The sequence below is a fragment of the Myotis brandtii genome, unplaced genomic scaffold (assembly GCF_000412655.1).
Source record: "Myotis brandtii unplaced genomic scaffold, ASM41265v1 scaffold266, whole genome shotgun sequence".
In the NCBI taxonomy this organism is placed as follows: Eukaryota; Metazoa; Chordata; class Mammalia; order Chiroptera; family Vespertilionidae; genus Myotis; species Myotis brandtii.
In genome coordinates this window covers 2460479-2472953 of record NW_005360124.1, presented here as the reverse complement: position 1 = coordinate 2472953, position 12475 = coordinate 2460479, and the positions used below count along the sequence as shown (strand labels likewise).

The window sequence follows — 12475 nt, the reverse complement described above, 5'->3', positions numbered from 1 at the left end:
ATCAAACCTGAGGATGGGTTGTAGAAATCTTCAATATAGCCTGCCGGTTAGAAGTAGAGGTGGTCTGGAACTTGGACTATTATCTGAAGTAGGAGCAGTCTAAGCCCTTTAACTTGCAGGATCTGACATTAACTCCAGGTAGGTAATATCAGAATTGAACTATTGGACACCCATGTGGCGCTGGAAAATTAGTTTGTGTTAAAAAAACAAAACAAAACGCCCTGACCGGTTTGGCTCAGTGGATAGAGCGTCGGCCTGCGGACTGAAAGGTCCCAGGTTCGATTCCAGTCAAGGGCATGTACGTTGGTTGCGGGCACATCCCCAGTAGGGGGTGTGCAGGAGGCAGCTGATTGATGTTTCTCTCTCATCGATGTTTCTAACTCTCTATCCCTCTCCCTTCCTCTCTGTAAGAAATCAATAAAAAGTATTTAAAAAAAATAAAAATAAAAAAAACCACACCCAAGAATATGCCTAATGGAAGAAATGAAAAATATGCACTGGATTATACTTCTAACAATGTCTTTGCAGAAAACTAATTTAAGTTTAGCAATTTACCTATAAACTCTGGATAGTGCAGAGCTGCTGCCAATCAATGAGAGAAAAAGCCAGGACATATAACAGAATGAAATCATGGAGAAACAATAGACGCAAGAGGATGATAAGTGCTTATCATAACACATTAACTTTGTAAATTTACATAATCAACCAAATGCATTCATTCCTCACTTACTCAGCATTGCCTATATATGGCTGGTACTGTGCTACATGTTGGGAATAGGTGACAAGAAAGACACAAGAACTACCCTCAGAACTCAATCTAGACAGACAAGAAAAAAAAAGCAGAATAAGAACTTAAATAGTCACAGGATATTATGGCACTATCTAAACAGGATGGCTGCTTTCCTACAAGACGACACTCAAAGAGTTTGGAGAATAAATAAGTTGGCAAGAAGACGTGGACAGCATTGGGAGAAGATTTAATACTAGGCACAATAAACATTATATACAAAAAGTATAGACATAAATATTATAAGTATTGATGTATTCTTGAAACAGAAAAAATACAGAATGACTGGAATGGCACATAGCAGTGCTCACTAAACATTCAACGTGTAGCCTTGTATTTCTTTTGCAGTTGGACAGACCCAAGTGACTAGTTATGGCCAAAGGACTATAAGAAATGATGGGTGTCACTTCTGGCCAAAGTACAGAAGGTTGTGTCTTCTGTCATGTTCCAAGATGGCAGAATTACATTAGCTTGAGTCCCTGAAGACTGTAGATGAGGCCTCACTGACCAGTGAAAAGCATGAGGAAAAGCTCTGGAGCAGGAAATTAAGCTTTCTGGTAATAAACCGCCAAGTTTGTGGTTATCTATTACCACAGGGTAGCCTATCCTGACTAATATAATTATTGGGAAGTGGTAAGAAATGAGGATGGAGAGACAGATAAGGGCTAAAGCAGAAAGCAGAATAGTCACTTAAGTTGTTCTTATTCTAATAATAACAATATGGAAATGACTCAGATTTAAAACCACTACAGATTTAAAAAGTTGAGAACCTAAAACAAGTAGTTAGCAGTAATTGCCTATGGTGGAAGAAAGACATTTATGGTTCAAGAGATTTGGTAGGAGAGAGGTAGTGGTTTGAGGGGCAAGATAATTTGTATTGTTTTCCTTTGCTTTGTGAGGAGACACATACAAAAGCTGAAGTACTTAGAGCATCGGTTCTCAACCTGTGGGTCGCGACCCCTTTGGGGGTCGAACGACCCTTTCACAGGGGTCGCCTAAATACATCCTGCATATCAGATATTTACATTACGATTCATAACAGTGGCAACATTACAGTTATGAAGTAGCAACAAAAATAATTTTCTGGTTGAGGGTCACCACAACATGAGGAACTGTATTAAAGGGTCACGGCATTAGGAAGGTTGAGAACCACTGACTTAGAGAATATCAGGTAATAGGGTTGACTATACTGCATGGAGTTGAGAAACTATGTGGGTTAAGGTACAGATCTGAAAGTCACCAGGACATACAGTTAGTATAATGTCACTCAAAGAAAAATAAATAAAAGCAAAAGAAGAAAGACAAGGCAGAACTCTGGAGAACAATACCAGAAGGAACAGAAAGAGAAGAGACCTACAAATGAAACAAAAAAGAAAATGGTAATATCATGGGGAACACTGCATAAAGTATGATTGGCTAACCACTACATGGTACAACTGGTTAATCTTTATATATAAAAGGCTAAGTGTCTATCCTTCCCTCTGACTGGTAGCTATGACGCGCAACGACCACCAGAGAGCAGAAGCTCAATGCAGGCGCTGCCATGACACACACTGGCCATTTAAAAATAAACGGCACCGCGGACCTGGCACAAACAAACCAACAATCAGCTTCCCCCAGTTGGGACATGGGCCCCACCAACACCACAGAGCAACACCCCATCAAATTGCAGCCAACACTGCCAAGATCCCATGGTGCAAAATGCAGCCCACAGCCCAGCCCGGAAATGGTGGCTGTGGGCACCGGGTAATGACATCACGTAGTAACGCCCAGCTTCCTCTCTCTAGTGACTAGCCTTCTTGGAGTTTCTTCAGCCCAGGAACCCAACTTGCTTTATAGCCAGGTGCAAACATTTTAAAGTTCAACCAAATGTTTGTGAAGCGTTTTCCCGTGCCCCATCTCATTTGATTCTCACAGAAGTCCTGGAGTAGGTAGATAGGAGACTTGGTAGAATCCTATTTTCTTTTCATTAGCAAGACAACAGAGATTTAGAAAGTTTAGAAACTTGACCCGACTGAAAAGAAGAAATGGTGGAACTTGAAAATGACTTCAGGTTTTCTCACTGCGCAAAATATAGTCAAACACTGCTACAGTTAAATATTTTACCCTTTGTTCTCCCTGTGATATACAATAATAATGTTCTTTGTGTTGACATTTACTGCTGTGTTGCTGACAATTACCTGAAAGAGAAGTTGGGGTGCTTCACTGGGCTGGAAAAGTTTAACTAAATCAGAAAGCAGGTCTAATTAAGCAAGTTTATCTATATACTAGATACGGATTTATGCACCGGTGAGGTCCCTTAGCGTGGCCTGTGGGGATTGGGCCAAAACTGGCTACCTAACACTGCCTGCCGCTCCTGCCTGCCGTTCCTACTCATCCCAGCCCCGCTGTGCCTGTCGCCGCCGCTCAGTAGGCTCACTGCCGCTCTGCTACGGTCTCTGGCAGTCAGCTGTGAGCCCTGCATCTGGCACCCCTCGGTTAGCTGAGCAGCGCTCCTGCTGTGGGAACACACTTACTGCCAGGGGGCAGCTCCTGCATTGAGCGTCTGGCCCCTGGTGGTCAGTGCGTGTCATAGCGACCGGTTGTTCAGTCGCTTAGGCTTCTATATATCTACTAGTGTCCTGGTGCACAAATTCGTGCACATTGAAAGTAAATTAATTAGAAGAAATATTTTAATATTGCTATTTGCCCTTTCTCTATAATAGAAGTGTCAACCAAATTCACTATCGACAATGACAGGTCAAAACACACGTGTGCGATTGGCGCCAGTGAGAGCTGCAGATGTGTCGCGCATGTGCGAGTCAACCTAGCCTTTTATAAATATAGGTATATATAAAAGTCTAATATGCAAAGTGTCCCCTTGGGAGTTTGACCAAGAATTCAATTGCTATGATGTGTGCTGACCACCAGGGGGCGGAAAAGAACTAAGGAAGGCCCCGGCTGGCAGCTGGGGAAGGGAGGCCCTGGCCAGCAGCTGGCAGCCACTAGGGACCCTACCTGAGCACGAATTTCGTGCACTGGGCCTCTAATATAGATATGAAAGGCTAAGTTGACTCGCACATGCACGATACATATAAAGCTCTTACTGGAGCCAATTGCATGCGTGTGTTTCGATCTGTCCCTGTCAATCGTAAATTTGTTTTTTTTTTGTTGACATTCTGAAGCCGAAAGACAGTTGCACTGTCAACAGAATATGTCTGAAGACCAACTACTGCCACATTGTACCTCTGAAGCTGAAAGAAGCCAGCATTGTCGACAGAATATATATGAAGAACAACTATTGGTACAACGTGCCTCTGATGCTAAAAGAAAGCGGCGGCGTCAACAGATATGTCTGAAGAACAGTCATTGACAAGTACTACCAATACTGGTAGGAACTGCCTTCATAGCGAAAATGAAGTAAATGAGGATGCAATTATCAAACACAGCTGTGGTGGAATGACTGTTACATGTCAATTTTGCCTATCACTAAATTTCTCTGATGAAAAACCACCTGATGGAAAATTTACTTGATGTTGTAGCAAAGGCAAAGTTTGTCCAAATGATATAAATATTCCAGAATATCTGGCATATTTTAAAAAATCAATGATAAACAAAGATTCTGACAGTAAAAATTTCATGGAAAATATTTGTTATTATATCATGTTATTGTTTACTTATTAATCAATTTACATATTATTTTCATGTACATTTTACTAATTTTCTTTCATCTCTTGACACTTCCATTTTAGAGAAAGGGCAAATAGCGATATTAAAATATTTCTTCTAATTTATTTCCTTTCAATGTGCACAAATTCATGCACCAGGCCACTAGTATTGTAATAACTATGTATGGTGCCAGGTGGGTACTAGAAATATCAGGGGAACACTCTGAAAAGGATATGATTGTCTGACCAATATACTGTACACCTAAAACTAATACAAAATAATATTGAATATAAACTAATTGAAAACAATTTAAAAAAATTTTTTTTAATTTAATGTACAATTTTCATGTCAAGGATCACACCATATCTTTTCCCCCTTCCGGAAAAAAAGATTTTTAGTGATTTAGTTCTATGCCAAGTATGTTGAAAACATTTAAGACATGGCATGAATTCACATTTGCTTTGTAAAAAATGATTGCTGCTTCTTCTAAAATGATCTTGGACTGCATGTGTCTCTCTAGGTACAGGCAGATGAGTTTTATATGGCAGAATTATTAACACAAACAATGTAGAGAGATTAGGATGAAATTATTTAGTGTTCAGACCCATGAAAGCTATTGTTGAGGTGTAAATCTCTCCCCACTTCCCTCACTTTATAGGCAAAGAAATTAAAGCCTAGAAAGGCTTTTAGTTAATTTGTCTGACACCCTACATCTCCCTTATTCCTTCATTTCTAGTTTTATTCTCACCCTTTCATCAACTACTTCATTTACTCTATATAGTCAGCTTTTCTTTTTTTTCTGCCTCTTTTCACACTAAGGTCTATCCCATGTGTAAAAGCCACAGAATTGTACTGCCACCCATTGTCTTGCTTCCTTTCTCAGCTATCTTTGAAAAATGCATTTTCTGTTTTCTGACTGTGTTTCCCATTCACTAAGCTTGCTGTGCCCTATTTTTGCCCGCATCATTTGACTGAAAATTCCATTGATCTCTTAGACTGCCAAATTCAGGGGACACTTCAGATATTAAATCAATCTATCTTAATACTTATCAATCTATCCTTGAAATTTTCTTCCTTTAACTACTGATACTGTTTTCTTTTGGTTAGTTTTCTGACCATTTTCTTTAAAAAAATTTTAAATTACAGTTCAATTTTTTTTAAAAATACATTTTATTGACTTTTTACAGAGAGGAAGGGAGAGAGATAGAGAGCTAGAAACATCGACGAGAGAGAAACATCGATCAGCTGCCTCCTGCACATCTCCCACTGTGGATGTGCCCGCAACCAAAGTACATGCCCTTGACCGGAATCGAACCCGGGACCCTTCAGTCCGCAGGCCGAAGCTCTATCCACTGAGCCAAACCGGTTTCGGCATAAATTACAGTTTAATTTAATATTATTTTGTACTAGTGGCCCAGTGCACAAATCCGCGCACACTGAAAGGAAACTAATTAGAAGAAATATTTTAATATTGCTATTCACCTTTTCTCTATACTAGAAGTGCCACATGATATAAAAACAATAAAAATGATATAAAAACATTGATGAAAACAATGACTGATAAATTGATTAAACTTATTCTAATATCTACCTGTAAAACCACATTAAGAATAAAAACACTTTGAAAACACAGTAAAATGGAGGAACCAAGATGGTGGCATAGGTAAACACCTGAACTTGCTGCTTCACACAACCACATCAAAACTACAACTAAAAAACAAAACGGGTATCACCCAGAACCATGGGAAGGCTGGCTGAGTAGAAGTTCAACAACTAGAGGGAAAGAGAAAAGTGCATCTACACTAGTAGGAGGCGCAGAGGTGTGGAAGAGCGGAGACACGGAGGCGCACGAAACGGGCTGGCAACTGGGTACGCTGTGGTCTTTTTCAATCGGGAGGGAGATACAAACTCCCGACTGCTCTGAACTCCAGTTCCGGACGAGACTCTGGGGACCCAGACTCATACGAGGCGAAACTGGACTGTCTGGCATAGGGACAGAACACGAGGGCGGCTTTCTCTCAGAGGTGCTCACAGTGTGCATTGTTCCTGCACGGGGCCACGGGACACAGAGACCCAGAGACCTATCCAGGGCAGGGCCGACAGGCAACCATGGCTGTTTGCACTGCCCGTGATTCCCTGAGACCTTGCTCCACCCAATTTACAGCCCCACCCAAGCTGTGGGCAGAGGCTTTTGCATATGAATGGCCTGTCCTTTTGCAATCTAAAACCTAACAAACTGCAGCTGGGTCAAAGAACCTCAAAGCTTCTAAAAGAAGGCCTAAGGCTTGTCAGCAACTTGAATTGCTTCACAGCTGGGCCTCATCTGGGCACCTCCAAACCCCAAACAAAGAGGAGGAATTTGCAGATCTCTCTGTAGCTCCTGCTGGATGGCCTCAGGCAGTGGCTGACTTTGCACCTCCTTGGAGGTCCAAGAGCCAGTATACCCAGTGGTCAGAGTGAAACCACACCAGATTACAACTCTTCAGATCCGTAAGAGACACACTCAGGGGGCAGACTCAGTGAGCACCAAAGCCCCACTGAAGCAAGTCCTGCCCCATAAGGGTGTTTCCAGCACAGCTGTTATCCCATTCTATACACAACTAGTCCTCACAGTCAATTGGTCTGGAGGTCAATTCCTCCCAGTGATACCAACAGCAATCAAGACTTAACTACAACAAGACTGTGAGGGGTGCACCAAAAGCTGAGCCACTGGGCCCTATAGGACACCTAGCACACAAGGCCACTCTATCAACACAGGGAAGCAGCCAAAATGCAGAGACAAAGAAACATGTCACAAATGAAAGAAATGGAGGAAAGCAAACTACTGGATATAGAGTTCAAAACCACGGTTATAAAGTTACCCAAGAATCTTCTAGAAACATCCAAGAAATTTAGTGAGACCCTCAAAGATATAAAAAAGGACCAATTAGAAATTAAGCATACACTGACTGAAATAAAGAATAATATACAGAGATCCAACAGCAGACTAGAGGATCCCAAGAATCAAGTCAAAGATTTGAAATACGAAGAAGCACAAAACACCCAACCGGAAAAGCAAAAAGAAAAAAAAGAATCCAAAAATATGAAGATAGTGTAAGGAGCCTCTGGGACAACTTCAAACATACCAACATCCGAATTATGGGGGTGCCAGAAGAAGAGAGAGAGCAAGATATTGAAAACCTATTTGAAGAAATAATGACAGAAAACTTCCCCTACCTGGTGAAAGAAATAGACTTACAAGTCCAGGAAGCGCAGAGAACCCCAAACAAAAGGAATCCAAAGAGGACCACACCAAGACACATCATAATTAAAATGCCAAGAGCAAAAGACAAAGAGAGAATCTTAAAAGCAGCAAGAGAAAAAAAGTCAGTTACCTACAAGGGAGTACCCATACGACTGTCAGCTGATTTCTCAACAGAAACTTGGCAGGCCAGAAGGGAATGGCAAGAAATATTCAAAGTGATGAATACCAAGAACCTATTATATGAAATGCTGAAGGGTATTCTTTAAGAAGAGGAAGAAGAAAAAGGTAAAGATAAAAATTATGAACAAAGTGACAACAAATACGTATCTATCAACAAGTGAATCTAAAAATCAAGTGAATAAAAAAATCTGATGAACAGAATAAACTGGTGAATATAATAGAATCAGGGGCATAGAAAGTGAGTGGACTGACAATTCTCCGGGGGAAGGGGGTGTGGGGGGGTGAGGGAAGAGACTGGACAAAACTCGAAAACGGATGGACAAGGACAATGGGGGGGTTTGTTCCCACAGCAGGAGCGCTGCTCAGCTAACCGAGGGGTGCCAGATGCAGGGCTCACAGCTGACTGCCAGAGACCGTAGCAGAGCGGCAGTGAGCCTACTGAGCGGCGGCGACAGGCACAGCGGGGCTGGGATGAGTAGGAACGGCAGGCAGGAGCGGCAGGCAGTGTTAGGTAGCCAGTTTTGGCCCAATCCCCACAGGCCACGCTAAGGGACCTCACCGGTGCATAAATCCGTATCTAGTATATAGATAAACTTGCTTAATTAGACCTGCTTTCTGATTTAGTTAAACTTTTCCAGCCCAGTGAAGCACCCCAACTTCTCTTTCAGGTAATTGTCAGCAACACAGCAGTAAATGTCAACACAAAGCACATTATTATTGTATATCACAGGGAGAACAAAGGGTAAAATATTTAACTGTAGCAGTGTTTGACTATATTTTGCGCAGTGAGAAAACCTGAAGTCATTTTCAAGTTCCACCATTTCTTCTTTTCAGTCGGGTCAAGTTTCTAAACTTTCTAAATCTCTGTTGTCTTGCTAATGAAAAGAAAATAGGATTCTACCAAGTCTATCTACCTACTCCAGGACTTCTGTGAGAATCTAATGAGATGGGGCACAGAAAACGCTTCACAAACATTTGGTTGAACTGTAAAATGTTTGCACCTGGCTATAAAGCAAGTTGGGTTCCTGGGCTGAAGAAACTCCAAGGAGGCTAGTCGCTAGAGAGAGGAAGCTGGGCGTTACTACGTGATGTCATTACCCGGTGGGCCACCATTTCCGGGCTGGGCTGTGGGCTGCATTTTGCACCATGGGATCTTGGCAGTGTTGGCTGCAATTTGGTGGGGTGTTGCTCTGTGGTGGTGGTGGGGCCTGTGTCCCACATGGAGGAAGCTGATTGTTGGTTTGTTTGTGCCAGGTCCGTGGTGCCATTTATTTTTAAACTAGAGGCCCGGTGCATAAAATTCGTGCACTGGGGGGTGGGGGGGGAGGGATGTCCCTTAGCCTGGTCTGCACCCTCTCCCAATCGAGCTGGGCCAGCTGGAGGGAGGGGCTGCAGGCAGTTGGCGGGCCAGCCCCGCCCCCTGGTCAAACTCCCAGCTGAGGAGACAATTTGCATATTAGCCCATTATATAGGACTAGAGACTCGGTGCATAAAATTCGTGCACTGGGGGGGGGGGGGGAGGGATGTCCCTTAGCCTGGTCTGCACCCTCTCCAATCTGGGACCCCTGGCTCCTAACCACTCACCTGCCTGCCTGCCTAATGCCCCCAAATGCCCTCCCCTGCCAGCCTAGTCACCCCTTACCCCCTGCCAACCTGATCTCGCCCCTAACTGCCTCTGCCTCAGCCCACACCACCATGGCTCTGTCCAGCAGGAAGTCAGACCTCCGGAAGATAGCCAGTTGACCTGGTCTAATTAGCATATTACCCTTTTATTAGTATAGATGGCCAGTGCGCATCATGGCAGCTCCTGCATTGAGTGTCCGCCCCCTGGTGGTCATTGCGCGTCATAGCTACCAGTCAGAGGGAAGGACGGACACTTAGCATTTTATATATATATAGATAGATTATTGACTATATTTCCTATGCTGTACTTCACATCCCCTTAACTATTTTGTAACTACCATTCTGTACTTCTTAATCCCTTCACCTCTTTCACCCAGTCTCCCAAGCCTCCTCCCGTATATAAATTTTTTTATAATGTCATTTTGAGGTACTATACTTGTCATACAACTTAAGAACTGAAAGAAGCATTGAGCCATATCTATCTAGTGCTACTTTTGTTAGTTTCAGAATACGTTCCCCCCCACCCCCCGAAAAAAAAAACCTTCATAGAACCTCAATATATAAAACTGATATAAATAGTTTGGGCTTATACAGATCTTTAACCACTGAGCTTGCTCCCAGGCCCTGCCCTTTTTGTGTGTTCAGACAGAAAATCACTACAACATTGTGATCTCTTTGTTTTATAAGTGAGAAAATTATATTTAGGATCTTACCTATGATCAACAATCAGCTAATCTTCCTTAGATTCAATTATGCACCAGGTGATCAGATCAGGTATACATATACTACCTTGTTCATTATTTAAAAAAAAATGTCATCATGCCCTGGTCGGGTAGGTCAGGTGGTTAGAGCATCATCCCAATATGCCAAGGTTGTGGGTTGGATCCCCAGTCAGGGCACATACAATAATCAACCAATGAATGAATAATTAAGTAGAACAACAAGCTGACCTCTCTCTCTCTCTCTCTCTCAAATCAATCAATAAAAATGTTAAAAAAATGTTAATGTGTCACTTATTGACTATTTAACTAAATGTAAATGTAAGCTTACCAAATATATCTATATTCCCAACTACTTTCTTAATACCTAACAGAAGCTATAGAAATTTATGTTGTTGTTAAAGTGACTTCATGTTTAATTCTGTCATTTTATAGAAACTACCCTGCAAAGAAGGAAGTTTTTTTTTCCAATTCCTATAAAAATGATTAAAGACACTTACCTAAACCAAAAGGGTTGCTAGGGGCAGAACCAGATGTAGAGTTACTATTAGGAGCTGAAGATGTGGTAACATTGCTTCCACTAGTATTTGTTTGCTGGGCTGAATGATCCTGAGACCTAGGAAAGATAATTAATTCATGCTGTGAACAGTGAACTATTTTTAAAAGAACCTCTGAAATTTTGACACCCATTATAAAGAATAAGTTTTCAGACCAACTCAAATTTTCATAAAGTAAATAAATACCCTGAGGTAACTATATAAAAAGAAACATAGTAAAACCTTACAAAAACCAAACTATACTTCAATTGCTCCTCCTTGAGTATAATATACATAAATATTTCATTACTTTCAATCATAGTGATTATGTAAGAGAGGAAAATAGGTCACCTCACAGAAGAGAACCAACCACCCATCACAGCCATAAAGTTCAAATATATAAGCAACTTTTTATCCCCTTCTATGAACTTGAGCTTTGAGGGAGGGTTAGTCTTTCTCAGACTTTTGAAATTGTTAAAAGTAAAAAATAAAGAGACTTCACCAAAAGAAGGTTGAAAAATCAATAAAAGCAATAACTGATTATTACTTAATATTAAGTAATAAAATGTTTTATTAGAAATCTATTCCTTCTGATACCAGTTAAGAGTTCTGAATCTCACTCACTTTAATTGATTCTAAGATGCACATTTTTAAATTTTAACACCTTTGAAATCAGGATCTGTCTTACAATTGCTGGCAGACAGACAATTATTATGCCTACACACATAAGTTCTATACAACTTCAACTTAGTGACTGAGCACCCTGTTGTACCACACAGGTGGTATTTACCACAGCAGTGGTTTTCAACCTTCCTAATGCCGTGACCCTTTAATACAGTTCCTCATGTTGTGGTGACCCCCAACCATAAAATTATTTTCGTTGCTACTTCGTAACTGTAATTTTGCTACTGTAAACAATATGTAATTATATATGTGTTTTCCAATGGTCTTAGACCCCTGTGAAACGGTCATTAGACCCCTAAAGGGGTCGCGACCCACAGGTTGAGAACCGCTGCCATATAGAGTGTCTTCAGAAAGATTATACCATTACTTGGTACTAAAATGAAGTTTGTGCATACATAAAAGCACAGAAACAGGAAGAGAAGAAATGAATTTCATATCAGTGAAACAGATATCTGCTGTTAGGGAAAACCAGAATAAAAATTTACAGAATGGGTATCAATGGCCTGAAAGAAATTCCTGGAGAAAATACTGTAGCACCCTTTTAAGAACAATACTGCACCAACTCAATTGAGAGTAGAGCTTCATCCCATATGGAAAAATATGGGAATGGAAACTGAGACCAAGGGTGACTCAAAAGACTCTAACTCAACATGAAATAGTGATAGGAAGGCTTTAATCAATTTATTTCATGTATATTTTCTTTATATGTATGCATAAGAGTAATATAATAAATACCATATCCAAGTAAGTCTAAAGGAACTCTTTGACGGGGTATAAAATAAAAATTTTAAGCGAAAAGAAAATATCTACTTAATTGGCAGTATTTTTTCTTAGCGATACATAAAATACAGGTGCCTCTTAAAAATTGATGGTGCTGCCCTAACTGGTTTGGCTCAGTGCATAGAGCATCAGCCTGCAGACTGAAGGGTCCCGGGTTCGATTCCGGTTACGAGTTCGATCTCCAGTGAGGGATGCAGGAGGCAGACGATCAATGATTCTCTCTCATCACTGATGTTTCTATCTCTCTCTCCCTTTCCCTTCCCCTCTGAAATCA

General features: G+C 41.2%; 1 protein-coding gene across 1 annotated transcript in view; it reads right to left on the bottom strand.

The window, feature by feature from the left end:
- UBQLN1 (ubiquilin 1) overlaps window positions 1-12475 on the bottom strand; it is a 34393-nt gene that overhangs the window by 16175 nt on the left and 5743 nt on the right. The window contains exon 4 of the mRNA XM_005868336.1: window positions 10702-10817. Within this exon, the coding sequence (XP_005868398.1) occupies window positions 10702-10817 (116 nt within the window). The remainder of the gene's footprint in view (window positions 1-10701; window positions 10818-12475) is intronic.